The sequence below is a fragment of the Lagopus leucura genome, unplaced genomic scaffold, assembly GCF_019238085.1.
Source record: "Lagopus leucura isolate 7727_CA_CO unplaced genomic scaffold, USGS_WTPT01 Super-Scaffold_100127, whole genome shotgun sequence".
Classification (NCBI taxonomy): Eukaryota; Metazoa; Chordata; class Aves; order Galliformes; family Phasianidae; genus Lagopus; species Lagopus leucura.
In genome coordinates, this window is record NW_024962330.1 from 53,786 (window position 1) to 81,546 (window position 27,761).

General features: G+C 49.8%; 1 protein-coding gene across 5 annotated transcripts; it reads right to left on the minus strand.

Annotated features, from left to right (window-relative positions):
- Nucleotides 1-645: 645 nt before the first annotated feature.
- Nucleotides 646-27,648, minus strand: POGZ (pogo transposable element derived with ZNF domain). 5 transcript variants are annotated; one of them, XM_042887967.1, is made up of 18 exons: nucleotides 27,584-27,648; nucleotides 20,463-20,587; nucleotides 12,860-13,035; nucleotides 12,181-12,289; nucleotides 11,518-11,592; nucleotides 10,340-10,546; nucleotides 9,670-9,779; nucleotides 8,993-9,327; nucleotides 8,310-8,464; nucleotides 7,986-8,086; nucleotides 7,373-7,519; nucleotides 6,408-6,542; nucleotides 5,906-6,075; nucleotides 5,201-5,341; nucleotides 4,642-4,701; nucleotides 4,234-4,346; nucleotides 3,494-3,518; nucleotides 646-3,379 (listed from the first exon to the last, which is right to left on the minus strand). In XM_042887967.1, exons 2-18 carry the CDS (start codon nucleotides 20,584-20,586, stop codon nucleotides 1,807-1,809), a joined length of 3,756 nt encoding a protein of 1,251 aa, XP_042743901.1. In that variant the 5' UTR covers nucleotide 20,587; nucleotides 27,584-27,648; the 3' UTR covers nucleotides 646-1,806. The 5 variants fall into 5 exon arrangements, with proteins under 5 accessions (XP_042743901.1, XP_042743900.1, XP_042743899.1 ...); XM_042887966.1 differs by having other exon boundaries at nucleotides 11,413-11,592; XM_042887965.1 differs by having other exon boundaries at nucleotides 6,408-6,539; nucleotides 11,299-11,592.
- Between the last annotated feature and the right edge of the window lie 113 nt (nucleotides 27,649-27,761).

A 27,761-nucleotide genomic window follows, 5' to 3' on the forward strand; every position in this document is an offset into this window, starting at 1 on the left:
GAGTCCTTTGTTCCTGGGGAAGGGCAGCAAAAATGTTCTTTTGTTGTTTGTTTGCTGAACGTTTTCTGGTAGGCGTTGTCCACTGAAGACAATTACAGTCCTCCTCCCCTTGGCCATGCCTTTATCAGACCATCTTGGGTCAAAGTGCTCTTTCACCGCCTCCTTTAACACCGTGAGCTCATTTCTGCCAAAGGTGACAAAGCTTTTTCCCCCTCTGTGTTGTAGTGGAGGTTTCTGCGTTCCCAGGTGGCGCTGATGGCAGCTGAAGGACTCACTGTGGGACCCCAGTTGGTTCTGGTCCTGGCTGATGCCTGTTCACTTCCCATGTGCTGAGTCCTGAGTGAAATGCACAGCTGCTTCACCACTTGCCCTAATTAAAGAGAAATGTACAGGAGCACGAGTTGCTCCGGCAGTGGGGCATTGCAATAACCCACTTAGTGCAGCTCGTGCCACATTCCTCTGGAAGTGGGAATTTCTCGGCCCCACACCATTTATGAACGCTACGGGTGGCATTGCTACCACCGACAGAATCCTGCCCCAGGCGTTACGCCGCGCTCCAATCTCGGAGCTCTGCTCTGCTCCACGTCCTCCTGAGGCACGGCGGCATCCCAGCGGCTGGGCAGCTCTCCGTAATAAAAACGCGTGTTTATAAATCCATTTCCCTGGTTTTATTAAATGTTCCACGTATGTACATTTTAAAGATGAACCATTTACAGGTCTGCACATGCTGCCTCCTGCTTTCCTTAGGTCATAGGGCAGGTTCACAAAACCTCTATGGAAACAGAAAGGTGCAGGTGCTTCCGAATTCTGTATGTCAAAATGCTTCCGCTTATACCGTAATACATACAATTAAAAAACCCTCAAACATGCAAATTGTAGAAAAATTTAAGCTGGCAGTGAAAAATAAAAACAAACGTCTTCTTTTTGTGCATGTCACAGTTTGTTTCGTTAAATCAGATTTCTAATGCTAAGGAACGTAGTGTCTGATGCCACTGCTTAAAGCACGTTTATCAACTACTCGTCGTTAATCAACGCTTAATGGTCCATACATTTAGCTCCCATCTACAGGGGAAGACCAAGGCAGCCTCGGCTTCCCTCCTCCATCTGCACTCTCGGGACTCTTTGGAGCGCGGTGCTGCCGGTGGCTCCCATGGAGGACCGACCCGACCCGACCGCGCGGCAGCGCCGGGGCTCCACAACCATCGCCGGCGTTGCGCAGGCAAAACGCTTCCGCTTGTGCTCGGATCCCGCGTCCCAGCTCACAAGCCAAGGAATTACTCTTTAAAAGAAAATAAAATTAAAAAGAAAGAAAAAGCAAACCAAACCCAACTCGCAAGGGCCAACTGTAGGAGGTTCACACGCTAAAGCAATCGTTCATACCTAAATTCAGCACAGAAACCTAAAGCTCCGGGTCAAGTGTTAAAAAAAAAACAACCTGTGTTAAGACATCCAAAAGGTTTATATACCGGTTCGTCAGCTACATCTGTTCTCCTTTCTTTAGAAATGGTCACATTGACAATGTATAATTCAAAACATTTCTGCACAATAAAAACAGAAAACTATGATACAGTGAGGTAAAGAAAACGCAAAAATATTCACCCACAATATATTTTCAGAAAATACCAACACAGTGATTTTTCTTTAAAAAAGCACAAAACTTATAAATGAACAGCATAAATGGCTATTTATCTGAGTGATCGCCTACAAATTTCCTAAACCCACAAATCCACAGGGAAGTGTAATGGTCTCATCCAACATTTATTGAAAAAACAACCCTTTCCAGATCACCAGCTCGCAGATCAGTGCTCAGATTTCCATCAGATCCAACTCGGCGTCTTCGAAGCCGTAAAACGACTCAGTCTCGCTCTCCCCCTCGAAGAGCTGGTGCAGGATCTCGGGGTCGGCGCACTCCTCGTTCTGGGGCTGATCCTCTCCCTCCGCCGCCTCCTGCAGCTGCTGCTCCTCGCCCAACTTCAGCTGCTCCTCCAGCGCCGCGATCAGCTCCTCCTGCATGTCGGCGTTGCGCGTGGCCGAGTTGGCCGTGCCGTCCGGCCCCGGCAGCACGCTGGCCACCAGGAAGGACTGCTGCACGAGTTCGGGAGAGTCACTGATGACCTCCAGCACCTCCGCCAGCCAGCACAAAACCAACTGGAGAAGGATGTCCGAATCGCACGTGGAGTCCGCCATCTCCTTGGCCTGCTCTTTCCACTTTTTATGCAAGAAATTTTTCACAGTCCTTTTTATACAAACATCCAGGGGTTGGATTTTGGAGCTGCAGCCGGCGGGCACGACAGCCGGGAGAGTGCTGGAAGCACTCAGCAGGGACAGTACCTCCTCCGAGAGGTGCGTTCGGTGGCAATCCAGCACCAGCATGCCCTTGCTGTTCTGGCACTCGGTGTGCTTCTGCCACACTCGCGATGCCCACAGCTCCATGACTTCGTCGTCGCTGTAGCCGTTCTCCTTCGCTTCCAGTATGATGGATTCAGGCACGTTGGCGGGCTGCTGGACGTGACCTCTGTAGAAGACCAACGTGGGGAGAACGCTCCCGTCGGCGAGGATGGTGAGGACCACGTCGCACCAGGGCTCGCCAGTCCCCACCGTCTGCAGAGCGTTCTCCTTCTTGTCGTCGCTGCTCAGCACCTCCACGTCGAGGAAGAGGGAGATCTCGTCGATGGCCGCGATCATGGAGAGGGGCAGGTCCTGCGTGTGGATCTGCCGCTGCACGAACTCGATGAAGCAGCTGGCGTTGTCCTCCACCTCTTTGGGGAGCGCGTGGGCCACCGCCCTCCGCGCATGCATGCTGAGGTTGTGCCGCAGCATGAACCGCACGGCCCACTCATAGGAGATCTTGAAGCCGCCCTCCAGGGAGCGGCCAAGCTTCGTGGCCTTCTGGAAGAGCGTCTCCTCGTTGACCGGGAGCTGCTGCTCCCGCTGGGTGAGCACCCACTCCGCCAGCTTCTCCTCGGCCTCCAAGCTCAGGTATTTGCCCTCCGACAGCGACGCCAAGTTCTCCTCTTGGAAAGCCTGGAACCTCCGGAGCCAGCGCTTGATGCGCCGCTGCGGGTTCCGGAAGTGCTCGGCCGCCTGCTCCGTGCTGCAGCACAACGCAAACAGAACTACCCGCAGCTTCTTCACCGACAGCTGCTCCTTTCTGCTTGCAGCTTCCTCCTCCTTCATTGGCTGCTCGTCTTCCTGAGCATCGATATTCAAGCACTCTTCCTCCTGGCAGAGCAGGGGCCGGGTGTGGGCTGCCAGTGCCACTTCGGGCTCCAGGTCATCCTTCGCGGGTAACACGGACTTAGTTTTCACAGTAGCAGCTTTACTGGGGGAATAGGCAGGGCACATGTTCTTCATGCTTCTGTCCTGGGGCTGGATGTGCCTTGGGGAGAGAACACAGTTCCTTCTTAAAACCAAGGAAATGAAACCGCAGGGGGAAAACAAGCAACCGACCTCCAGACTGAACAGATGACAGGAGAGTTCACAAAGAGTTTACCTGGAATGTGATATCCAAGTAGGCCCTGCAGAAAAAGACAAAGACGGTTGCGGCTTTGCAAACAAGCAGGAAGTCAGTGCAAACACACAGCGCTCTCGCAGAGATAAGGCTCAGGCATCCCCATCTGCTGCAAGAACCCGACGCTCATTCAACCCCTTCCCTTCCCTTCCCCAAGAGGTCTTGCACCCACATCCAAATCAATGAGAACTGCCTGCTAGCAGCACCAAAACCCCACGGAAACCCAAACCCATCAGAAATAAACACCGGGAATTTGCTTAGGAAAGCTCAACTTCGGCCAGATGCTGTAGGAAATGACCTTCAGTTTTGCAAATTGCACTAATGGCAACAAATGGTTGGAGCAGCAGCTCCGGGCCCCATTCAAAGCCCAACATCAGCAGCTGCTCCAGGCCTCTTGGTGTCACAAAGGTACAATGATGTCTCAAAGGAACAGAGCAGCTCTCTGAAGCCCTCTGCATTGTTCCTTCCTGGGAATATCTCCTGAGATCTAAGATGCACGGCTGAGCTCAGGCTGACAGCCTCACTGGAGACTTAGCTCTCATCTCCATAACAATTGTGACACATTCAGCAACTACAGAAGATCCCCAAGCTGCATTTCACTGATGCTCAGCAGTCAGTGAGTGCTGGGACAAACGGCTGCGTTTGAGCTGGGCTCCAGGAACTCATGCATTACATCTTTCACTAATTATTCCAACTCTTCTGCTCCTTTTCCAAACTCCTACCTCGGAAAATAATGTTGCTGAACTCGTGTGATGGGTTGAAGACCAAATGCTTGGCCATTACATCACCCTCCGACGACGCAAAGAGGCAGGAGGAGCAGCACAGCTTCACACCACTGTACAACAAGAAGAAAGTGAGCTCTGTACCAACGTTAAGCTATTACAAGAGGTGCGTGCCCACATCAGGGAGAAAACATCACCCTTGAGCGCTGCAGTGTCCCCTCCCTAAGGAACTGACCTCCCTCTGGAAGGCAGCGGTGGTTGCCTTCACTTGATCTACGTTGCTGCATTGCAAATATTAAGTAGTGCTTCTTAAGAAGCAGATGTGAAAGTAAAGAACAGGACAGATCAGGAAATGAATGCACACCGGATCCCCGGGTGATTAAAGTGAGAGGACAAGTCTTCCCTTACCAGGCAGTGTAGTTCTTGAACAAAGCCAAGTATTTGGGACTCTTCCTGGGAACGTGGTTGCTGTATGACAAAAAGGTTAATGAAACATCAGAATTGTTCCAGATATCTGAAGGTTATAAAGCCATATGAAATCTGGCATGTTTACAAAGACAGATCCAACCCTGGCTTCAATCCTCCTATTTTGTCTTGTATTTAAAGAAGCAAAAATGCTAAAAATTTTTTGCTAAAAAAGCAAAAATGGGGTCTAACAAAGGTCCTGTACAGGCTTATAAAACCACAGCATAACTTCTGTTCATTTACTTTTTAATGGTATTTTTCATGTGAATATGGGACTTTAGCAAGAAATCCTAGAAGCACGGAACAACAAGCTTGCAGGACGCATGCTGTTAGCCACAGCAGCGCGTGGGGAATGGATCCTTCAGCTCTCACACCCAGTTTTCCCATCTTATCCCAAAGTTGTCGCCCACATCTGTGCAGACACAGAACGCACACCTTACAGACCAGGCACTGGTGTGGAACCCCTTTGTGGGACGCCACGACACTCAGCCATCACACCTACTTGATCATGTGGTTGGCGTAGGCTCGGGAGCAGCACGTGCTGTAGCGGCACAGCGAGCAGTGGACGTAGGTGGGGAAGTGGTTCGGGAAGTCGGGGATCTCAAAGCTGCACTCCAGGCAGGTCTGCCTGCCCAGGACGCTCCTGAGAAGAGAGGGAAGTGGCCGTCAGTGGGAGAGGCATCTGCAGCTACAGCCACCATCAGCACACACGTTTAGGGACACGCGTCAGCTTCCTGAAGTTAAACTGGTCTTGTCCTGCACCAAAGCTTTTGGGTGCCTCAGTGCCAGGCTCAATGCCTCCCGCATCACAATGGAGTGGATAATAAATGAAAATAAATGAAGACAAAGAGGCATGGCACAGGGTGGGCAGAAAGCCCTTTGGAGATGGAATCTCACTGTTTCTGTCAAATTGCCCACCTAATTAATCATCACAGAATAGCTTAAGATTGGAGGAGCCCCCAAAGATCATCAGTTGCAACAACCCCTGCCATGTGCAACCCCCTGCCACAGGGAATTCTGCCTTTCAGTTTCATCTGAAGAGCTTTCGTAACATGCTTTAATGTTGTTTTGTGGGAAGCTAGATTCTCCTGGCATAACATTTCCTTGGCAACCAGCGAGACACAGACCAGCCACCGCTGCAGCACAACAAGAGCCACCACACTGCCCTGAAAATCTCTGCAATTTGAAATTGAGCAACAAGTCTGACATTTTTTTGACGGCTCTCTTCTGGACGCTCCTCTGGACGGGCGGATACAGGAAGATGGGCTGCGGGTCAGCAGAGGAGAGCGGCGCGGCGTCCTGCCCAGCACTCTGCCCCATGTCGTTCGAAGAGATGGGCACCGTCCGGGGCTGTCCTCGGGATGCTCTGATTGTCACCTGCATAGAACAGAGCACTCTTACAGCACAAGGGCAGAAGCGAGCTATCTCAGTTCAGACTCCTCTTGGGGCAGTTTGGGGCACTTAAGGGAATAAACGGGTCTACGACACAACTCGTTCCACCCAGAGCAGGACAGAAGGCTTGAGCCTGTTTGCACGGAACAGAAGGCATCCAGTCAACAAGTTGAGGCACCTTCAATTGTAGATGCCTTGGCTGGGCCAGCAAACGTGATGTACTGGATGCAGATGAGGCAAACATCTCTTCTAACCACACCCATAAAGACACCACGGACGTCTCCCAAGGAACCAGGATTGACACTGGGGTTTCTTACCTTGGTTCCAGGCTTCAATCCTTCCAACTGTTTGGGCTTTCGGAACGTTTTGTGATGCTGCAGCTTGTGTTCAATTTTATCCTTGGCAAACAGGAATTGGAGTCTGCACTTGTTGCAATGATAAACACTCTTCTTCTAAAGCAAATGCAAACGAAACACATTCCGTGTTAGAGGAACAGGACCCACAGCAAGCAGGTTGTTTTGCTTTTTAAAAAACAGAAGAAAAGTAGCACTATTCCCTCCTATAACCAAATCTAGTCCCAATTTTTTAGAGCCTGAAAGGGCTACCAGCACAGCATTCCCTTCCCACTGACCCCCATCTCACTATTTTTGCATATTTTTTAATTAAAAAAGCAGTACTTGACTTAGGAGGAAACATTCCTTCCAAGCTTGCATTGCCTTTGCCTCTTCCAGAAGCCAATGGAGGGCTTTGGGGGCAAATAAATGCAGGCACTTGGTAAGCAGGCCACACTTCTGCATTCTGCAAGCACGCTCCAGCTACACCCACATCAAATATGTTGTCAATACCACCAGCACACATGGAAACAGAACGCTCAGCTACCAGGCTGATTTGCATTTGCATGTGTACAACATTATTTATTTATTACCTGAAGAAAAAAAAAGTTAAACCCCCAATGAACACAGAGCTGCCGGTTCACCACCACACGAAGCACACACACAGCCCAGCAAAAACGCATTTCTTTCTGCAGCAATCTGTGCTGCTCCTAAAGGAGCAGTGCCTCTTCTCTGCAGCACAACCCCTGTGAAACATCCAGAATGACAGCGTGCAAATTGCATTTGTTACAGAGTGAACGCAGCTTCCACCAAAACCCCTCTTTCAAACAGGTTTTCTCTCCTTTCTTCTCTTTTCTCCTTTCCTCTCCTCTTTCACTTGAACCTCGCCCCAGCACCTCCTCGTGCGCCCACGACAAATCTCTGCAGACAGGCGAGGACAGACACAGTACCTGGTGCCTCATGAAGTGCTGCTGGAAGGCGTTGCCGTTCTTGAAGACCTTCAGGCAGTAGGGGCAGAGCAGGTGCCGCGTGTCCTCGTGGATCATTCGGAAGTGGCTGTCCACCTCTGAGTACAGCGACGAGCGGTACTGGCACACCTGCAGGCGTGGGCAGAAACAGTGCTGAAAGAACCTCAGGATGCAGCTCCACCGCTGCAGGATGGGGATCCAGTGGCACCGTGCAGATCCCCAACAACCATCAGCGGGGTTCTGGAACCAGGTTCCAAAGAACTTTCTCATCCCGTCAGCGAGGCGCCGAACTGGGCAGAGCAGTCAGAGCAGCTTGGGGAAACTGACTGAAACCTCTCACAAAAGAAAGGGGTCACAATTCAAACTCCATGAGGAAAGGATCCATGAGGAAAAGGAAGAGACAGTCAATGCGACACAGTTGGAATATATTAAAAATCGTTTTCTCAGGGCCTTTCTTTCGGAGGGACAGCGCCGGGCCCCTGGGTGGAGATGTTATGTTCAGAATCCGGCACAAACCTCCTGACGACAAAAGGTGTCGCAAAGCCTCACCTCCACCAGAATGACACTCCCTCTTTTTTAAAATGGCTTTTAGTACCTGGCAAACATAGGGCATTTCCCCCGGCTTGTGCGTGTCTTTCATGTGCTGCAGGAACATCGGCTCGCTCTCAAATGCCCATTCACAAATCTTGCACTTTGCTGCAAAAGAAAAAAGAAAAGAAAAAGCAGCTAACAGCTGGAGGTCAACAAAGACAACAAGGCAAAACACACCACCGCTTACACCAAGTTCCTCTGAACAAGAGTTCCTTAAAGAAATCATTACCACTCTTTTTTTGTTAAGGTACTAATCTTAACAGGTTGGCTATCAACCTAAGACAAAAACCCTCTCAAACCCAGAACTACAGCAGCAAAACCAGCTTACTTGTTGACTCATAGGGACTGTGGACGTTCTCTAAGTGGCACTGGAGCTGAAACGGAGTGGAGAACTGCCTGTAGCAGTGCTGGCAGATGGTGTGCACGTCCACCTCTCCGTTCTGCTGGTCCAGTTCCACGTGGTGCTTCATGTGGTTCATAAATCTTATGAACAGAAAGGGTGTGAGCAGAAATCCACACATTTTGCACCTGTAGTCCTGGTAGCACTAGGAATGCTACACCAGGAGTTAACGCATTTTATCATTACTTATAAGGGCCCAAAAGATTGAATGATAAAACCAAAGTAACCTTTGACTCAAAAGAGCACTGAGGAGGTTCCTTCTCGCTCTTCCCAACACCAGCACACAAATCCCCTATCCAGCAACCCCCTGTTCTGTAACTCCAGAAGTTACAGAGGAGATGTCGTAGTACAGCGCTTTGGAGCACTTCTGACCCCAACCACTATTCTTCTCTTCCACTCTTCTCCTCCAGCTTTCCGTTCTTCTTATCCATTCTACCTTTCCCTGACCCAGTGTGTGATGACAGACGAATCTCCTCGCTTTTCTGCTTCGGCTCGAAGCACACCCACACAAGGGACACCTGGGACACTGCTGCTCCCACCTCATTTTCACTCCTGCAGATCTGAAGCACCCAGAACACTGCCGCCTTCTTGTGGCCCGCTGCATCCCTTACCGTATGTTGTTCTTTAGCCTCTTGGTGCAGTGAGGACACCGGAACGAAGTCGGAACCTTGGGGAAGTTCAGCAGCTGGCTCACTTTGCCACTGTCTCTGCCATAGTAGAAGTCGTCCACCAACATGATGAGCTTACTTTGGGACGAGTCAACCACGCCTTCACTTGGCTCTGGAGCTTTAGCAGGTGGGGACAGTGCAGGGATAGGAGTGGAAGAGGGTGGGGAAGCAACAGCTGTGTTTTTTTCTGGAGATGGAGGCTTTGCAGATTGGATATTTGGTTCAGAATCGAGAGATTTTCTTTTCTTGAGGAATTCCACCATTTCAGGGCAGCAGTACTAAAAGACAAAAAAAAGAAAATAAAAGCCACACATTCAGAAATATCCAGGAAGAACTACTGATGCTATTAAGGGCAAACAGGCAAAGGCTAACCAGGACTAAAAGGAGGCAGGTGCACTCCAGGAAACTCTGAAGGAAAAAATAATGCAGATTTAACATTCAGATCTCTGCTTGCTGTCAGTAGGATTGAAAAACAATCCTGGCACCAGCAGGACATCCAATTGAGGTCCTGACATCCTGAAGGATGCTGTGGACTTTACAAAGGCTCTCCTTTGCTATTTTCTTCCCTTTCACACAACCCCTGATCCAGGAGAACTGCTCATCCCAGAGCGGTTACTTACGCACATATGTCCTCTTAAAGCTTCGGTGACTCGGAACTGAGCATCGCACCGTGGGCAGACCTTCCTGCCACCATCTTGCAAGTCAAAGGTGGGGATTGGAGATGAACTGACTGTAGCAGGAGGGAGAAAAACACCACAACACAAAACAAAAAGAGAATCGTTACTTGTCTCGGGTCCAGGATGCAAACTCCCCACAATCTGTATGCTGAAACACACCCTCGTATCTTTAACATGGAGTATCTCAACATTACACTAATTAAAAACAAAAGGCTCAACTAATCTTTCCTTCTTCGGCCATTTCACACTTCAGTTTATAACCCTGTTCCTCTCCATCACCTTCACCCCTACCTGTACACAGAAACTCAGCACAGATGACACAAAATGTGCATTCAAAGAACCACAGGACTCTGAGACTCCTTAAGGAGGTGATGGAACAGCAGCCAGGATTTGGTTCTTTCCCCTCCTTGTGCAGAGTGCTACGGCTGTGTGCGTTTCCAATATGCACGTCAATAATTTTGAATGCAAAATAATGTATGCAAGCAATATCCACAAATGAAATACGGCCACTGGATAAAAAGTGACATACGGATGACAAAGATTCAGGAATGAATGGGAAAGCTTTTCGAGTGCCCATGGAAACAATGAGATCTCAGCAATTTCACCACCGCACCTTTCAACGACGACGATGACGACGACGATTCCGACACGCTGGATCTCTGGGAGCCATGCACCGGGCTGCTGTTGGACACCACCATCGGGCCAGGGCTCTGCCCCAGCGAGGGAACAGTGTTCAGGGTGTTCACCAGCTTGGCAACCTCGTTGCTGTTCTCACCAGTCACTCCGGGTCTCTTCACGGTCACAAAGCTCGCGATGCTCACTGCCAAAGGCGGATAACAGAGGAGCATTAACAAGAACTGGTAAGAGCTGATGCACTGGGTGAAGCCTGCCCCCACTTGCATGTCTCTTGTCTTGCTCTTCTACCTTTCATCTTCTACCAGCCATCGATTCTGTCCAGCAAAGCGAAGGGGAATGATCGGGCAAGTAAATTTCCCTTCCAGATCGTGCTCTAAGACACGAGCCATTCCCTACAGTGGACTGAACAAGATACTGATGGTCACAAAACCACTTGTACTTCTTTCCTACATGCAGCTGTAGGCAATTAAGACCACTTAAAGGTAAAAACAAAGTGACGACTTGCTGCATGAAGAAATATATATTTTTTTAAGTTGCCTGTTGCTATTTTTGAGCGATCCTATCGCTCATGAACTCAGCATTAAAAAAAAAAAGCCCTGTGCCTAGTTTCTGTTAGTTGTCTGCTCATTATCTTTCAAAATCACAAGCGATTTCAAAATAACAAACAGTATTTTCCCCTTTTGGGGACTTCTAACTGATGGTCTCAGAACGTCCTCCAAAACACGAAATCTAAGGGATTCTCAAAGCAAACTGGGCACTACGACACGATGCTCGTTGTCGTCCAGGCTGGTAAGGAGATGAAGCATGAGTCAGTGCCCAAAGCAAAAATAGAACCCAGGAGCTCTGACTCAACTTCTGCGTTTCAGCTCTAAGCTGTATGTTTGAAAAGCAAATTACAGACAGCGTTACGAGTCCCCTTGCTTCTCCAAGTCTTACCTAATTTGGGGTTAGTAGCTTGACTGGACTGCCCTGGCTGCTGCACAGTTAACTGTCCCAGAGGTGTTGGCTGCGTTGCAGTAGGAGTTGTGGAGGTGCTGGGAGAGGACTTACTTTGCTGTTGTGACTGGGACTGCGGCACTGTGCTCCTGATGGTGAGCGTGGCCGGAATGACCGTAGTGAAAGTGTTGGTGGTGGGTCGGACCGGCATGGTCGTACCTGGTCTCACCTGGGCCACCTGGGAGAACACCTGAGGAACGCCAACTGCTGGTTTGACAAACTGCGTACCTGGGGCTTCAAACAGAAATGAATAAAGGGAGGTCAAATCAACAAAGTCCACCCCTTGCCCAGGGTAAGATCTGTTTTCTAACACTTGGGAGCCAAGCTCCCCAAATTCCCACTCATTTCAATGAAAGTTTTACAAGTTCAGCACCTAAATTTTCTTTCCCAAACAGCCTGAATTGAACACGAATCAGAGCACATCACATCATTACCGCTGGAAAAGACCTCCAAGACCAACAAGTCCAACCCCAACCCATCTCCACTAAACCACATCCCCACATGCCACACCTCTCAAGACTCTGTGTGTGATTTTGAAAGAAGTTACAATGTTCTGTGAGGCAGGCGCTCCTTCCACTTGAAAGACCCCCATCTGCCCAGTGGTTTATTATTGCTGCCAAAGGGTCCACTCCCAGCTGCACACAACTGGCAGAATTGAAGCAACTAATACACACATTTCATCAACTACAGAACTGGAAAAGCCCCTTCTCTAGAGCTCCAAGGTTTGCATTTCAGCTGCATATTTCAAATATGTAATATCTGTCCTTGGTACTCAGTAAAGAAAGATGACAGAAGCATGGCTTGGATCGTTTCAGTCCTTACCTGGGACGAGGGTGATGGGTCTGACTGTCTGACCCTGCTGCACATTCAGAACGATTCCCACTTGATTCATGGTGTTTTGCACAGGCCGCACGTTACGCACAGGAAATCCCTGCATTCAAACAGTAATCACTGACATACCAAAAACACACCAAGCACATTCAATTTGAGGTTTCTACCCTACAAAAACAACCAAACAAAAATAATCAAAACCACAAATGAAACAAAAAAAAACGCCAATCTAAAGAGCACCCCCCAGCACTATCATCTATGGGATCAACTGAATGAAGGCCATACTGTTTGCAGGCAGCACCTTACCCAACAGCAGGACCTCCTTCCTACTGATCTACAGCCTCTACTCTGACCTCTCCTTCCCTAAGCACCTACTGAAGTCTTCTCCCAGCTCAATTTGAAATGCTGTACTCGCAGCAGCAGTTTTTTCCTGAGATAGGTAAATTCTCTGCTTTGTTGAACCACAGAATTATTCTACTTGGAAGAGACCCTTAAAGGACACCTTGTCCAATTCCTCTGCAACGAACAGGGCACCCACAGCTCCATCAGACACTCAGAGCCTGGTACAGCCCAACCCTGAGTGTCCTTGTTGGCTGAAATCTGTAAGGATGAGCGCATCAGACCTTCCTTCCCAGCCTGCATGCAGGAGTGGGGCTGCGAGGGCACCCACCTGGGTGGTGATGAAGATGGGCTGGCTGGTCACCGGGGAGTTCGTGACGTGGTTGGCATTCTGCATGATCTGCACGGGTCTTAACACTGGCTGGGTCACCATGGTGCCCAGACCCGAGCTTGGGTTCTGGGTGAGGATCAGGGGCTGCCCGCCTTGCTGAACAAGAGGGTTGCCGGCTGGAAGAAACACAGAGATAGAGCGAAAGTTGTATTTGTCAATGAAAAAAGCTCCTGCAGAACTGGAATGACTTTTTCAGAGCACTCTTTAAAAGTAAACTTGTGAAACTATCAGACCCTTCTATCTGCTGCGTTAAAACTCCCTTCTGAGCTGCCTAAGAACAAGGTGATCAAAACTCTTTGCTCCGAGCAGCCTCAGAGATTGATTATCCTGGCTCTGCACGCCCTTTGAACACAACCACAGCAGCTAAAGAAAATATTTTTTTAGTCTCATTAACTATTAAGCACAAATTCACCTGCTGGCAGATACTGGGAAAACTTATGCTCAACCACTCACTCCAGCCCCTGGTGCAACACTGTGCGAGTTTGGGAAGAGCATTGCCAATCCCAGGCAGCTCGGTGCCAATTAACCAGCACCAGAAGGACACACGAGTTCTGAACCCCCTAAAGCCATGTCCAGCATCCTCCGACTTGAAGAGGACTGCAGCACTGAACTTCCACGAGGCACCAGTCATGCTTCAACACCACAATTACAGAACACGTGACAACATCGGGCTCCCACCGAAATCATAATATGTGTCGTAAGAACATCTCAGAGTGGCTTAAGTGCTTTTTCTCTTAATTTGAGTGACGTGTCCTGATTGAAACTCAACTCCAAACATCCCATGTCCACCACTAGAGCCACCCGACTCCCCATTACCTACAGACAAAAAGCATCCCACAGCTCTCTGCACTGCCAGCTGTTTGGGTCAAGCCTCCCATGACGGAGATCTGCCTCAACTATTTTCCATGATGAGCTGCAACCACAGAGCCACAGAACGTCGTGAGTTGGAAGGGCCCACCAAGATCACAGAGTGAAAAACAAACCATGCTTCTTCTGATACCGCTCTGCCTCATAACATTTTCCTTACGAATCCCAGAACCTCTGCACGTTTGCCCAAGGAACTTTGTGGCCCATGATCACCCTAAAGAAAATCCATACAGTTGGGTCCCTCTGCTTCCAGCAGCTCATTATTGTTGTCCGCATCCTCCAGCCAAGATCCCATTTGTTCCACAGGCTCTCACTTGCCAACCAGAAGAAATATTTGCACAGGATGAGGAAATCCAAAGCCTGGAATACGGCCCAGTTACTTCTGGGGGCACCAAATGTGGCACCAAAGCAACAGCTGGGAGGATTTCTCGTCTACTGGCAGCACTCACTGACAACTGAGCACTGGGGAAGTGATAAAAGGAAGGGAAGAGAAGATGAAGAAGGACATATGCTAGGAAAAGGAGGCAAAATGGTCTACAGACACCAAAGCACCCATCCAGAAAACCAAATAACCACACAGTCATAGAATACTCCAAGCTGGAAGACCACCGAGGCCAACTCCTGGCTCCACAAAGCACTACCCAAAAATCAGAGCCACAGCCCCAGCCTCACCCCTGCCAGGGTCTGGCTGCCCCCCACCTGCTCAGGCTGCCCAGGACCCCATCCATGGCTTTGGGCAGCACCAGGGATGGGGCCCCCACCGCTCTGCACAGCTGTGCCAAAGGACTGGAATCATTACTCAGCGCTTACGAGACAGAAAGAGCATCCAGACTGCTTCAGAGACGCAAAATGGTCCAACACCACTGAAACTGCTGATGTTAAAAGAGAATGTTTCCTATGCAAATGTGGAAATCCAGGAAAAGACCTGCTGCGTGCCAAAACATTCTGACCCACAGCCAACACAGCTTCTTTTAAATGAAGATGCTCTGCACTGACAGTCTGGATGCTGCCGACTGGCACTCCTCAGCGTACGGGATCCAAACACTTCCATGAAGCTTACACCACGCAGAAGCAGCCTATCCTGCACCATTTGCTTCTTTAGGGTCAGAAGCAACGAGCGCAAACCCAGTGTTGCTGTCTGAGCTCCAGGGTCCAAGTGAAAAGGATGATGCGATTCCGGCATTCACTGTTTTTGTAAGGAAAGGTCTTGGAGGAGGGATGGAGAGGAGGGAATTGGAACCAGAGAACAGTGGGTTTGGCAACCTTTGTAATCCCTTCATAACGCTCCTGAAAATCATCTAGGAAGTCTTGCGCTCATTTAACAAAAGACAGCTTTGGCTTTCAGTCAATTTAAAGCAAAGAGTGGTTGACAAAGATGCTCTGATCAAGTCAGTCTGGTGATCTGGACCCCTTTCCCTGAGTACGGACCTGCCACGTTGTTCTCTCCAGAAACGCTGCCCTTTATCAAGCAGTTCCTTTACACAACTCCTTTTATTGTGGCCAGGAAGCATACAGCTGTATGCCCAATTTTCTGTAGGCTCTCATTAGTGAGAATGACAAATCTGGAGCAGTGCATCCGAGAGCATCAGTGCTCCTCTTAGATTGCTTCCATGGAGATCCACGAGGCTTCCGCAGGTCCTGGAACACCTAGAGCTCACACAGATGTGCATAGATTCACTACTTCACCTCAGGGGAACGAGAAGATCACGGCAGAAATCAGCTGAGGAAGAACAAGTTACATTCTTCTCTTTCTCCTACGGCCTCTCACGTATTCCATCCTCCAGGCAGCTCCTGGGAATGGTTTATTTTGCTCCTTTGAGGGGAGTGACGCCAGCTGATGAAACAAGCTTCTGATTGAAGCAAGTTTCAATGCCTCTTGAGCTCCAGCAGCTCAGGTCCATCCCGCAGCCTTCTGGGGCACAGCCTTTCCCTGACACCCAACTTCACAGCAGCACAACCTCCCTTAGAAGGACACCAAAGCCTTCTCAGAACCACCCAGGAGTGAGACTGGGGCTGCAATGCAGCACCCGCCAGGCCGAGGCTCCTGCTGGCAACACAGTGCGGATGCAGACGGTGATTAAACCAGATGAAGGTTCTTTGCTTCCCATCTAACCCAACTTAACCTCACACTGCCCCGCATTCACCGCAGGGTCTGTGGAAGCGCAGAGTTTCCTTCCATCATTTCTGCATTTCCAGGATCAAAAGCACTTTCTGATTTCTGCAAAAGGAATTGCAGGAATGTAAGCTGTATTGTTATCTGATGGTGGAATTATTAGAAAGGAGTCATGCTGTCAGGGGGACATGCAGCAGGGCTCCCATCTCATTTTCTTGTCAACAACAGTGCTTTTCTGGATACTGGGGCACTGTAACAACAGAGACACACACCAGCGAGCTGTGCACACACACAGAACGTAGCAAACTGGTTTGAGTGGGAAAAGGCACAGCTAACAGCACACAGCAAAAATTAGGAAAAGGAAAAATTAGGCCGAGCGTCACTTCAAATATATTTAGCTTTCACTGTTTTTTTCCTTTTATGTCCCAGTAATTTGAGACATTTTAAAACTAATCTGCAGGGAACAAATCTGAAGATGAAATTCAGGAAGATGGAAAAAGATTAGCTAAGAGACTTCTGCCTTCAGTGAGGAAATCTTCCTTCTTGACTTTTGGATGTGGGACCATTCCCATCCAGCCCGCTGCTCTGGTCGCCCAGAAGAGCTGCTGGTCTGACACAGAGCCATTAAGGTTGAGAAAGGCCTCTCGGGTCACCAAGTCCAGCAGCCAACCCAAGCTACCATGCCCACCTACAGAACTCTTAAGGCTGGAAAAGACCTCTGAGATGCCCAAGCACAACCCCAACCCATCCCACCATGGCCACTAACCATGCTCCCAATCTTGGACGCCTCCAGGGACAGCGGCCCACCTCCCTGCTCCAATGCATCACCACTTTTGGAGAGAAGAAATATTTCCTAATATCCTACCCGAACCTCTGCACTGTTGAGCAGTACAGCACGCTGCAGGGACATTTGGGTGCATGTTTATCGCCGTATGGTCAGTCAGTTTGGGAGTTAGATATTTAGGATGCAGGAGGATGCTGTGGTTTAAGAAAGCAATAAATGTTAGGGCTCCAGGCTGGCTCACAGTGATTTACATCCTGGAGGGGAAAAGCAAAACAAAGCCTAACAAAACCTTACACTGAGAGAATGGGTAGATTTAATGGGCCTTTTTCAGCCCTAGCTTGTAAGTCTTCTTAATTAACGTAAAACAAAATGCAAGATGACAGCCATGAGCATAAAAAACCAGACTGCCCAAAGCCGGGACAGCTCAGACACAGCCCACGGCTCTGCAGTCAAAGTGAGGCTGTGGGGGATGTGACCCCTGGTTACTGGGCCAGCATGGGCTGCAGAAGGGACCGATGCCCCCGGGGCACTTGGCCACCCCAAATCCTCACTGGCAGAAAGCCAGCAAGGATTTCCTGCAGGACAGGAGATGGCAGCAGCTCAGAGAACATGGAGCTCTGAAAGAAAAAGCCACGTTGCAGGCTGAAGAGTTGTGTTTGTGTTGGTCCCAAAGACCTCCAAGATCATCAAGTCCAACCATCAACCATCACCACCATACTCACAGTATCATTAATGATGGAAAAGACCTCTAGGATCAGTCCAGCCACCAACTCATCCCCATCAAGCCTACCCAATCCCAGAATCATTAAGGCTGGAAAAGACCCCCAAGATTTCCAAGTCCAACCGTCAGCCCACCACCACTCACAGGATCCATCCTCTGCTGCATGGATACCATCAAAAGGAGGATTAATTCCACCATCAAGCTGAAGTGCTCCACAAAGATTCACAACCAAGCGTGTTTCCCTGCTTTACCCTGCAGAATCTCAGTGTCTATCACCAAACCAAGGGCAAAGCTGTGCATTCCTGCGTGTTTTCACACGGCCTATCAGCACCACGTTCCTCCTGCCAGTCTGCAGCAGATAAGAACAACACAGAGCCAACCCACAGCACCAACCTCAGCTTGAGACAAACGGCTCCAAGATGCAGAACATTTTGTCTCAGCAGCACAACCAGAGCTGGCCTGGCTCTGCAGCCCCGAGTTCTGTGCATCTGCAAAGCAACGCTGCCTCAGGGCTGCAAAGGTCACTGCCCTCCCTCCTCCCTTCCGAAGCAAACCAATGCACACCTCTGAGGTCTGCAGCCATTTCCAGTTGCATCCCTGCCCATACCTCTAATTAATGATTAAAGACCACAGGTGTTACCTCTCCAACTATTTCTGACCGCAACTCAGAATACAATTATCAATAAGATGAACACAAATAACCTGTGATTCCACTTCTCCAGCACAGAGTAAAGTGATAAATTGCAGCATGGCTGGGTTGGAAAGGACCTTAAAGATCACAGACCACGCAGACATCGTCACTCAGTGCACAGCAAGGGATGGAGGAAGGAAGATGGAATCAACACCCCTTGTTTTCCTTTCCCACCTTTCCTCACTACAGATTTGAGGTAGATGCTGGATCTCCAAATTGGCTTCCTAAGCCAAGAGCTTATTGTGACTCCTTTGAAACAACAAAAAATAAAGGAAAAAAGAAAAATTCTTAAGATTTCTGTGATTCTGCCTAATCCTTCTGAATCTAAGAGGTGCAGGAATCCAATCTGGATGGGTCGTTGTCACAAATTCCACCGGTTTTACAGGATCCAGGAGTCATTCGGATAGCAGATCCCATGGATAGCCGATTCCATCAGCAAGATCCTTGAACTTTACTAGAGTACTCAAATGTTAAAGTGATAAACAAAATATCTGCTAACGATGTATTTTAGTAGCCATGCACATTCTTCCTCTTTTTTTAAGCAGTAATCTAACTGGCACACTGTTATCACCAGGTCTTTGTTAATTGTGACAGATTTAAACGCCTGTCTCCATTCACTTCTATTAGTAGAGCTATGAAATATCAATCACCAGTGCACTACATGGTGACACCTCGTGTGCTCGCAGTGCCAGGCACTCTGAAGACATTTCCAAGAGGGGCTCTGAGCACCAACTGAAACCGATGCGCTTCTCATTACTTGTGTCTGATCAAATTTTACTAACAATGAAGCGGTGACTTTTAAGTGAGTCTGACAAGCAGATCTACACATCCCAAAGGAACTTAAAGACACTTTCGATCTCAGCACTGAGTTATGCACAGAGGTTGCTTAAGCTGCCTCTGAACTGAAGCCACAAAACCCTTTCACAACTAAAGAAATGGAATTATTCACCTTGGAACTTGGTCAGCACAGCAGTTAGAACACATTCCTCGTGCAAACACATCTCGGTGCAGCCCGGTGACCATGAGCAGTCATTGTTTTTAATTCTTACCTTGCCTTTCTCTTTACAAACATCCTCCTACCTTACCAGCTCCAAACACCCTTTCTCAAAGCAAGCTCCTCACGGACCTTTCCCTGTATGAAGGCCAGAAGCAGGAGCTGACAGCAGTCAGCAAACCCTCCATAAGCTCACCTCCAATTAGCAGCTCCAATTAGCAGCCAGCTCTCCAAAGCCCCAGGTGCCAAATCCTTCCACAAACACAATAAGTTAGCAGCCAAACGTTAACAACACCAACCTCCAGGAATGCTTCCATGGCACTGCACACTGGATCACTGCAGGAGCACGAGATACGTGGAACCCCAGGCCTACAACAAGATGGCCCCATTTCTTCTTCTAGATATTAAGCTGACGCACGCTTAACCTCAACTAAAAGAGCAAGTAATTGCAGGGGCTAAACAAAAGCCTAACTTATTACATAGGTCAGTCAACTTCACCCACACGCTTCTCTAGGGTAAGTGTTCTTTTCACCATGCGCCAGACCCAAGTACTTGGGAAGAACCAAAGGGACAGTAGAATGTTTTTTCCTAATGACAGTCATGCTTTAATTCCTAAATCGTAAAACGTTAATTGTTGAGTTTTAATTTGTACAAAATAGGTGCAATAGCCCAACTCAAGGCACTGATACCAACAGCAATCCGACAGCGCTGCTCTCACACTTTACTCAGAGCTCCTTACAAACAGAGTTATCATCTTCTGGAAAACAAAGCCTCCACGCCCCCAATTACTGCTCTGCACGTCTGACACAGCCAGCACATAACGACGTTTGCTGACCTGCACATTAAACACAAACTTTGAACATCAAAGCCAAGCATCTTTCCATTTACAGAAAACAGGTGACAGGAAAAGAATGGAACCGATTACCCCAAATAATGGGCTAAAGAAGGAACAATGATCAAGCTTCAATCTCACTGCCGTGACTATGTAAGTTAAGACAGAGGAAACACAGTTACCCACTGAATCCTTGTCAACCTCACCCACTTCAGAGCTGCTAGGAGGACCTGAAAGAGTCGCTGCTGGGTGCTGACACCTCCTGAAGCACCCTGTACAATGAGAAGCAACGCCCTGCTCTTCTTTTATCAATTCTGCAGCACTTTGGCCACATGGCATGAATCTCCCCCCAGGTTTCTGCACCTCCTGAAACCTCACTCCTGCACAGCTGGAACAAGAGCTCAAAAATGGGCATTTATTACATTGTTAACAGGATTCGTAGCTATCAAACGCGACTACTTACTGATAGACATAACCAATCACTGCCATTTCCCCTTAATACCCAGAGCTGGAATAATTCCGGACTAAAATAGTTAATTACCCGTAGTAGTTTTATCGACCGAGTTATAATCCTCAACCACAGAATCTTCAATCACATCACTGATCTTCTGCCATGGCTCCAGCTCCTCCTCCTCACATTCCATAAAAAGGTCCGTGTCCGCCATCCTGCAGAAAAAAGAAAACCCTTTATGGGATAACTGCATTTTGTCAGGCAGCAAAAGCTTTATTGTAAGTACGACTCTAACAACAGAATTATTATTCTCAGGAAATTCAGCGATCTTTGCCTAGCAAGCCTCTCCTCTTGCATGACAAAACCAACTTACCTGCTTCAAAAGGAGAATCCACTGCCCCAACCGCAGAACCTCAAAATAAGTGAGGAACTGGGGTAAATAATCACGGCTTTTATTCTGTTCATGGTTCTGAGTACTCTAAGATTACTGCCAATACACAAAGGAGACCAAATATCCAACCACAACCCCTAAGTCTGCTCCAACCCAACCCTGGGTGGGCGCACCACTGCCAGTGCAGGGCATCACAACCCTCAGCACTTCTTGCCATGCTCTCCAGGCCTTCCCAGTTTGTTGGTACTTCTGAGCCCACTGTGCACCAAACAGGTTTTCTGGTTCTGCCTGCAGCGACAGTCAGGTGTTTTCTGCTGGGGTTGCAGCCAAGTCAGACATCACTGAAATACAGACCTGAATGCACTTGAAGTTAAGGGTTCCTTCAGACATTCCAACCACCCAGTCAGAATTACACCCACAGTTCACAGTTATCAACAGCCTCCAGTGCCCTGCAGGTGGAACGAGATCTGGGCTGGAAACAAGGACCGAGTGTTCAAACTGAAGAGCAGAAATTCCACGTTAGCCCCAAGAAAAGCTTCCAGCACAGCCCAGGGGCCACGGAGCTCCAGCCCTGGATCCCTAAGAAAAGACAGATGGGCAAAAAGAGGCGCACGCAGCATCGAGTGAGAGCAGTGCCCACCTGGGGACACTGAAGGACCCGTCTTGGTATGAATTACACCCCTGTTAGCAGGCAGTTCTGCACTTCAGCTAACAGCAAGGACACTCCGCTTGGGGAAACAATTCAAAACTGACAGCCATTAGCTCCTGTGAATACACAGAACACCCCTAACCCAGCAGAGGCCACCTCACCCCAACGTACCCAAATCTCTGCTGATCAGCACAGTGTGAGCACAACGTTTCACGCTGGGCATTTCACGTGCCCAGAATTCTCGTGATCCATGAGCCAAAAAGAACAGCCAACAGAAGAAAACATGCCGGTCTCTCATCAAATGAAGTTCATTCTACAACAAAAAATCACAACTCACTGTCATAATCCCAAGGAGCAATTAACCACGTGCACCGCACGGCGCTCAGAAGGGCTCTCGTTCTGCACATCATCCGGCACCTCAAAGACATCTCCGGCTCCTTTTACCCACTGCAGTTTTGTTATTAGGAAGAGGAAAAGCAGTAACGGCATTTTAAGGGTAGGAAGCAGGAATTGAGCCGTGAAAGGCTCTACAACAAGTGAAATAAAACTCCCGATGCTCAGCCCTCACCCACTGCACCAAACACAAATTTCCTTCTGTTTAAGACAAAAGAAAAACAACACAAAAGAGGCAGAAATTATTTCTGGCTGACAAACGAGATGGGAACAGCCTCCAGAAATGCAGCTCCGAAATGGGGGTTTGTGCACAAATCTGCTACAGGGGAGGCAAGAACCAAAGGAGCCACATCTCCCCTCTGCCCGTTAACTTCTGTTTAATTACAAAATCTTATCAAACCCGGCAGCATCTCCTAGGAGATGGACGCGCTGATCTCCAACGCTGACTGACCCACGATACATATTTATGGTTTTCTGTATTCCTGCTCTGCAGAAACCTCCAGAATCAAAACCGTGGTGGGGAATCTCCTCGCACAAAGCTTCTCCTCCTGCAAAAGGCGACACTGACAGCAGGAGCCGCTCCTTACGGCACGGCCACGGGGATGGGCAGCTCCAGACAGGATAAATAACCCCATCTATTAATTAAAGCGCGCACAAATGTCTCCGCAGGAAGGTTAGGGAGGCTTTGCACAGATTGGGAGAAATATATTATTCAGCAGCTCGTAATTATTCAGAAGATGCAAAGACAAAATGCTAAAGAGGCTGTAGTTACACGAATCTTCTGACACCAACTTGCATTATGCGCAGATATTTCATCTGTTCTATCAACCGAACCAAGAAAATGTCTCCTCTCTTCTATAATGCAACAGCTTTGTTTTTCAGAGCTTTGATCTCGAATATTTCGGGATGTAAGAAGCCTTTGCTCAGTAAAATGATTAATCCCAATGATAAATGCTCCACGTTTAGCTCTTCAGCACACAGTTGGCAGATGTGCAGCTGAAAATACGGATGCCAAAGAAAAAGAGAGAGAAAGATGACAAAGTGCGGAGAAATCGAGCCTCGCAGAAAGGTGCTTCCCCTCCCTTGGGTTGGAACCGCCGGTCTCAGCCCCACACAAACACCAGCAGGACTGCAGGACACACATCCTTCATTTCCATCAGCTGTGGTTTGTGCTCATTGTCGCCACACAAGGGGGAAAAGCCAACAGCCATCACACTCCTGAGGCTGATCACAGCAGCTGATCGGAGCGATTGCCATTGGCAGGGGAAATCCAGCAGTGCTGAATCGTTACAGATTTCCCCACCCTAAGGGAGAAATCCTCCTCTCCAATGCCTCCTTCAATAGTAATAATAAGAATCCTAGCTAACGGTAATTTCAGCTGAGACTGGGAATCTGGTCTGAGATCCAATGATCTCATTATCAGTGAACGCTCTCACGTGGTTGGAAAGGTATCAGACAGCCCTGACTGGGGCTGCTCTTGGATTCCCAGCACCCAACAACTGGAAAGAGACGACAAACCTCGCACAGGGTATCGCTGCACAGCATCGCCAGCTCCCAAGCTTCCAAAACACAGAAATAAACCAAACAAGCACTAAATCCACCTCAGCGAGGTGGCAAACAAAGCATCCAGCTTCCATCCCACGGGTTTCAACTCAGGGGATTCACCTCCCAGCAGCGTGAGCAGGGAGGATCAGGTGGGAGCGTTTCCCATTACCTGTGGGTAGCAGGTTGTGCTCAGAGCCGCACAGCTGCATCCCATTGAAGCCATCTCCAAAGGATGTGTGTCTGCATTTACAGCTTCATTCACAGCTTGATTTATCTGACACAAACAAACAAGTTATGACATACTATGTTGGGTACACACACACCACTTTTAAAAAGGACTTCAAATTAATGCCTCGTTCAGAATTCACATGATGGGACGCGCTATTCTTGCTCTACGAGCTTCACTTTCTAAGGCTTTTAATTAAAAAAAAAAAAAGAAAAAAAGAAGTATAAATACATCCATACTTGTCAGGGCACCATTGGTGGCCCAATTTCTGCTTACTGGGTGAAGCCATCTGCAGCACACGCAGCCCAGAGGGCACGCCGGCAGGTCAGGAACGAGAGCATGCTGCCTCGTACAGGTGAGGAGGTGAAGCAGAAAGAGGAGCTTTGCTCAGTGGGAACCAGCAGGAGGGGTGGGCTGTTACCAGAGGGGCAGGGGCTGCCGCCACAACAGCCTGCCTTCCCAGCACTGAGTTAACACAACCGCTCCACAGCTCTGCTCCAAAGTTCTGGGAGCAGCGAAGGATGCGGGCACCTCAGTGCTGCTCTGCGCTCTGGGTTGGTTGCGCTGCCTTTGCTGAGATAGGAACAAACTCGTGTTCAAACACATCTGTACTCCACGCACCACATGGAGTCATTCACAGCATTAACACTGCAGGATGCAGCCGGTCTCACAAAAAGTCCAACTTACAGCTCTGTGTGCGATTGCACAGAACCACCACGGCACAAAAGCTGTACAACCACTGCAGAACGAACCACTGGAGAGCCAGCCAAAGGAGCAGCACGGGGCCTGCCACTGCGGGACAGCTTGGCTTGGAAGGGAGCTGAGAGACCATTCCGTTCCAGCTCCCCGCTGTGCATCTGACATGAATTTAGGACCTAAAAGCACCTGAGCAATCAGAGCCAACCAAGCGGCAGCACACAGCACTACCAAGCAAGCACCCAACAGTCTCAGCCACCTCCAGCGCAGCACCCACCGCTGACCGAGGAAATTATGGGTTGGTTACGGACCTGACAGGACGCCACGCATCTCCCAGCAGTGCATTTCAGCACAGCTGACTCGCAGAGCCCCACAGGCAGCACTGCAGGGGCTGGGGACAGAGCCGGCCCGGGGAAACCAAAACATCATCCCTGTGATCTACCGCACAGGGGATGGGAGCTCTGCAACGGCTGCTTGGAGGAAAGGGCTGCAAGACGGGGGCACGGGGAGCGCAGCTGGGGCAAAGCGCATCCCTGTGCGCTGAGCTGCACGAATGTGGCACAGCTGTGCTGCACTGAGCTCTGTGCATCAGCTGCAGCCCAGGAAATCCCAGCTCAGCACCAAACTTTTCTCAACTCCTTGCCAGAGGTTTGTCAGGCTTTACGCCAGCCTGGATTTGCTAGTGAAGGTTTAATTGCAGCGCGGTTCAAACGCTACCAATGTATCAATCCTTTCCCCCAACTCCCTAAGGAAAAATATCAGTGAGAAAAATACATATTAAGAATTAATTGACCCTTCAATTTTCCTCACCGCTTGCTATAAAACAACCTTCATGCTGAGGGTCCGGAGAAGAAAATCTAAGACGTAAAATCGAGGATCTGCTCCTAAGAGACCTACAGACGAGCTGGAGATGACTCAACACACTGCAAGGTAGAAATTAATACATAAACCAACTTCTGAGTGCCCGCTGCTCTCCATTTTGTCCAACCTTGGTGGACGTGCAGGCTCAACACAATTCCTGTCTTATTACTTTTCTCACTCACTTTTAATAATGCTCATATAGAAATACTCAATGGCAAGGAACGCACCTTCACTTTTTAAGAACCCGACGAGGTTACATTAAATGCAAATGAATCCTGTGATAAAGGTTCCTGCTGTCAAGACACGCCACGATCCCTTCCCTGAAGAAAAGATAATGTTCTTCGGTGGCTCTTAATGAATAACTGGCACAGCTTCGAGCTGATATAATCTCAGTGATGAAAATGTTGGATGATGTTTTCATTAGTGTTTATTTGGCCATTCATCATGAGCAACACCTCTGAAAGAAGGGAGCAGGTGGAGGCTGGGCAGCCAATCCTTCACACTGAGGTGAATCTGCTCTGCGCTCTGCTGGGTACCCAACTTCGTCCACAGCCGTATTAAATTTGCTATGAATGCCTTCATTTAAAGTCCTCTGTATTTTATTAAAGGCTTTGATGTGTGTGATGCTACTAATTAAAATCTATTATTACACTCAATTTTAATGATTGTTATCTACCTTAAAGTTGGAAGTGCTGAGTGATGAAAACAAACTGCTTTCTGCTATGTGTCTCTGCAGCTCTGCTGAATATTTGGGACATATTTTGTGACCACGGTACTACCCTGAAGCTGCTTCTGGAGCCCACCAGCTGTCTGCAGCTCCATTCCAGCAAATGGCAAGGAGCGTGGGGCAGGTCTGTCAGAACGAAGGCAGTCGCTGGTCCTTTGACAGTCTCCAAGCAGCTGTGGGATCGTGCACACAAACAACACAGCCATATATATCCACAACACGGTGCCATCTGTGAGCAACACATGCAGAACCCCTGGCCCAGACAGAGCTCAGCGCTGCGGGACGGCCCCACTTCTGCTATTAGGCACAATACGACTGCAGATAAAATTATACCCAGGCACGGCATAAACTTCCCATCTGCAGCAACCTCAAACCATCAGCACACAGCAAGGCTCAGCGCAGGGAAGATGCAGAATTCCTATTTCCCCACAAAGCCTTTCCTAAAAGAAGAAACAGATCCCCAAACCTCTACCCCCATGTCAACCTGCGTGCTCTCCCCCATTTCACCATGGGTGACAGCTGCTACCACAGCCAGGCTGATAAAACTAACGCGATGCATTTTGTTGTGTGACATGAGTTTTGTGCAGGGCAGTGCAAGCCTGCACACATTTTGTGACACAGCACGGAGTAGGGCAGGGGATGCAGAGCTGGGTTGTCCCACTGCAGCCACCAGGCTTCTCTGGGACTGAAAGGCAGCACCACAGCGTGGTGTTGAGTAAAACAGTGCAAGCAGCTCAAAAGCAAACACCCAGACTCAGCAGGTGCAGGCAGGAGAAGTGTGGGACCAGACAGACTTGGAATGGGTTGTGTCGGAGGGGAGCCCTTAGCCAATAGCTCAGGTTGGAAGGGATCTCATAACAAATGGGTTGGGAGGGCTCCAGTTGGGTTGTGTTGGAAGCGACCACTTTGTGACCAGGCTGGAAGGGATCCCTCAGCAAACAGCTCGAGTCAAGAGGATTCCCATAGAGAATGGATTGAGTTGCAAGGTACTGCTTAGCAAAGGGGTTGGATGGGAACTTCCAGACCCCTCAGCGAACGGCGTGGACTGAAAGGCTTGGTCTGGCGGCTGCATTGGACTGGAAGGGCCGCTCCTGCAGCCCCACACTGCCGTGCCCGCAGCCCCGAGCTCGGTCACCACGGGCACAGCGCAGGGGCGCTCCGTGTCACCGACAGCCACGGACACAAAGCAGCGCTCAGCACCGCCCCGCGCCCGGGGAGGGCTCCGCGGGGACGGCGCAGACCGGAGGGCCGCGACCCCCATCGATACCACTGAGCGCCGGGGGGCGGGGAGGGGCCGAAGGCCGCAGCGGGGCTCGGGGGGGCGCGGGGCCTTCGGGAGGGGCCTCTCGGCACGGAGCGCGGCCCCCGCCAGGGCTGAGAGCGTCGCGCCTGGGAGAAAGGCAGAAAAAATAACCCTGGTGCCAACATGGCCGCCCACCGACGTGGGGGGGGGGGCGGCGGCGCTGGGGGGGGGGGCGCGGGGCGGAGGGATCGGGGCCGCATCACCGCGGGGGGTGTGAGAGGATCCCTCCGCCCCGCGGCACGGCGGCTCCTCCCCCCGCCCCCCCCATTCCTCCCCCGCTTTGTGTGCGCCCCTCTTCCCCCCCCTTCCCCCCATCCCCGGGCGGTGGGAGCTGGTTCACCCCCGACTCCCCCCGATCCCTCCGCCCACGGCACGTAACGGACCGCGGCCTCCTCCTCCCACCCCCCGCCCGGCTCTCACCTTCCCCGCTCCGCGCGGTCCCTCAGCCCCGGGAGCGCAGCGCAGGTGGCATCGGGCGGCGGGCGGAGGGCCGGGGGGGGCGGGAGGAGGAGGAGCCGCCGCGGGGGGATACACGCGGAGCCGCCGCACTCCACACACGCACACACACACACACACACACACACACACACACACACAA

Coding starts and splice junctions, on each gene's coding strand:
- POGZ (XM_042887964.1), bottom strand. CDS start 20,586: ATGGCGGACACGGACCTTTTTATGGAATGTGAGGAGGAGGAGCTGGAG. Junction 7,520..7,985: donor AAATGCCCTATGTTTGCCAG/GTACTAAAAGCC, acceptor CCACGCCTGCAG/GTGTGCCAGTACCGCTCGTC. Junction 4,702..5,200: donor TACGCCAACCACATGATCAA/GTAGGTGTGATG, acceptor TTTGTCATACAG/CAACCACGTTCCCAGGAAGA.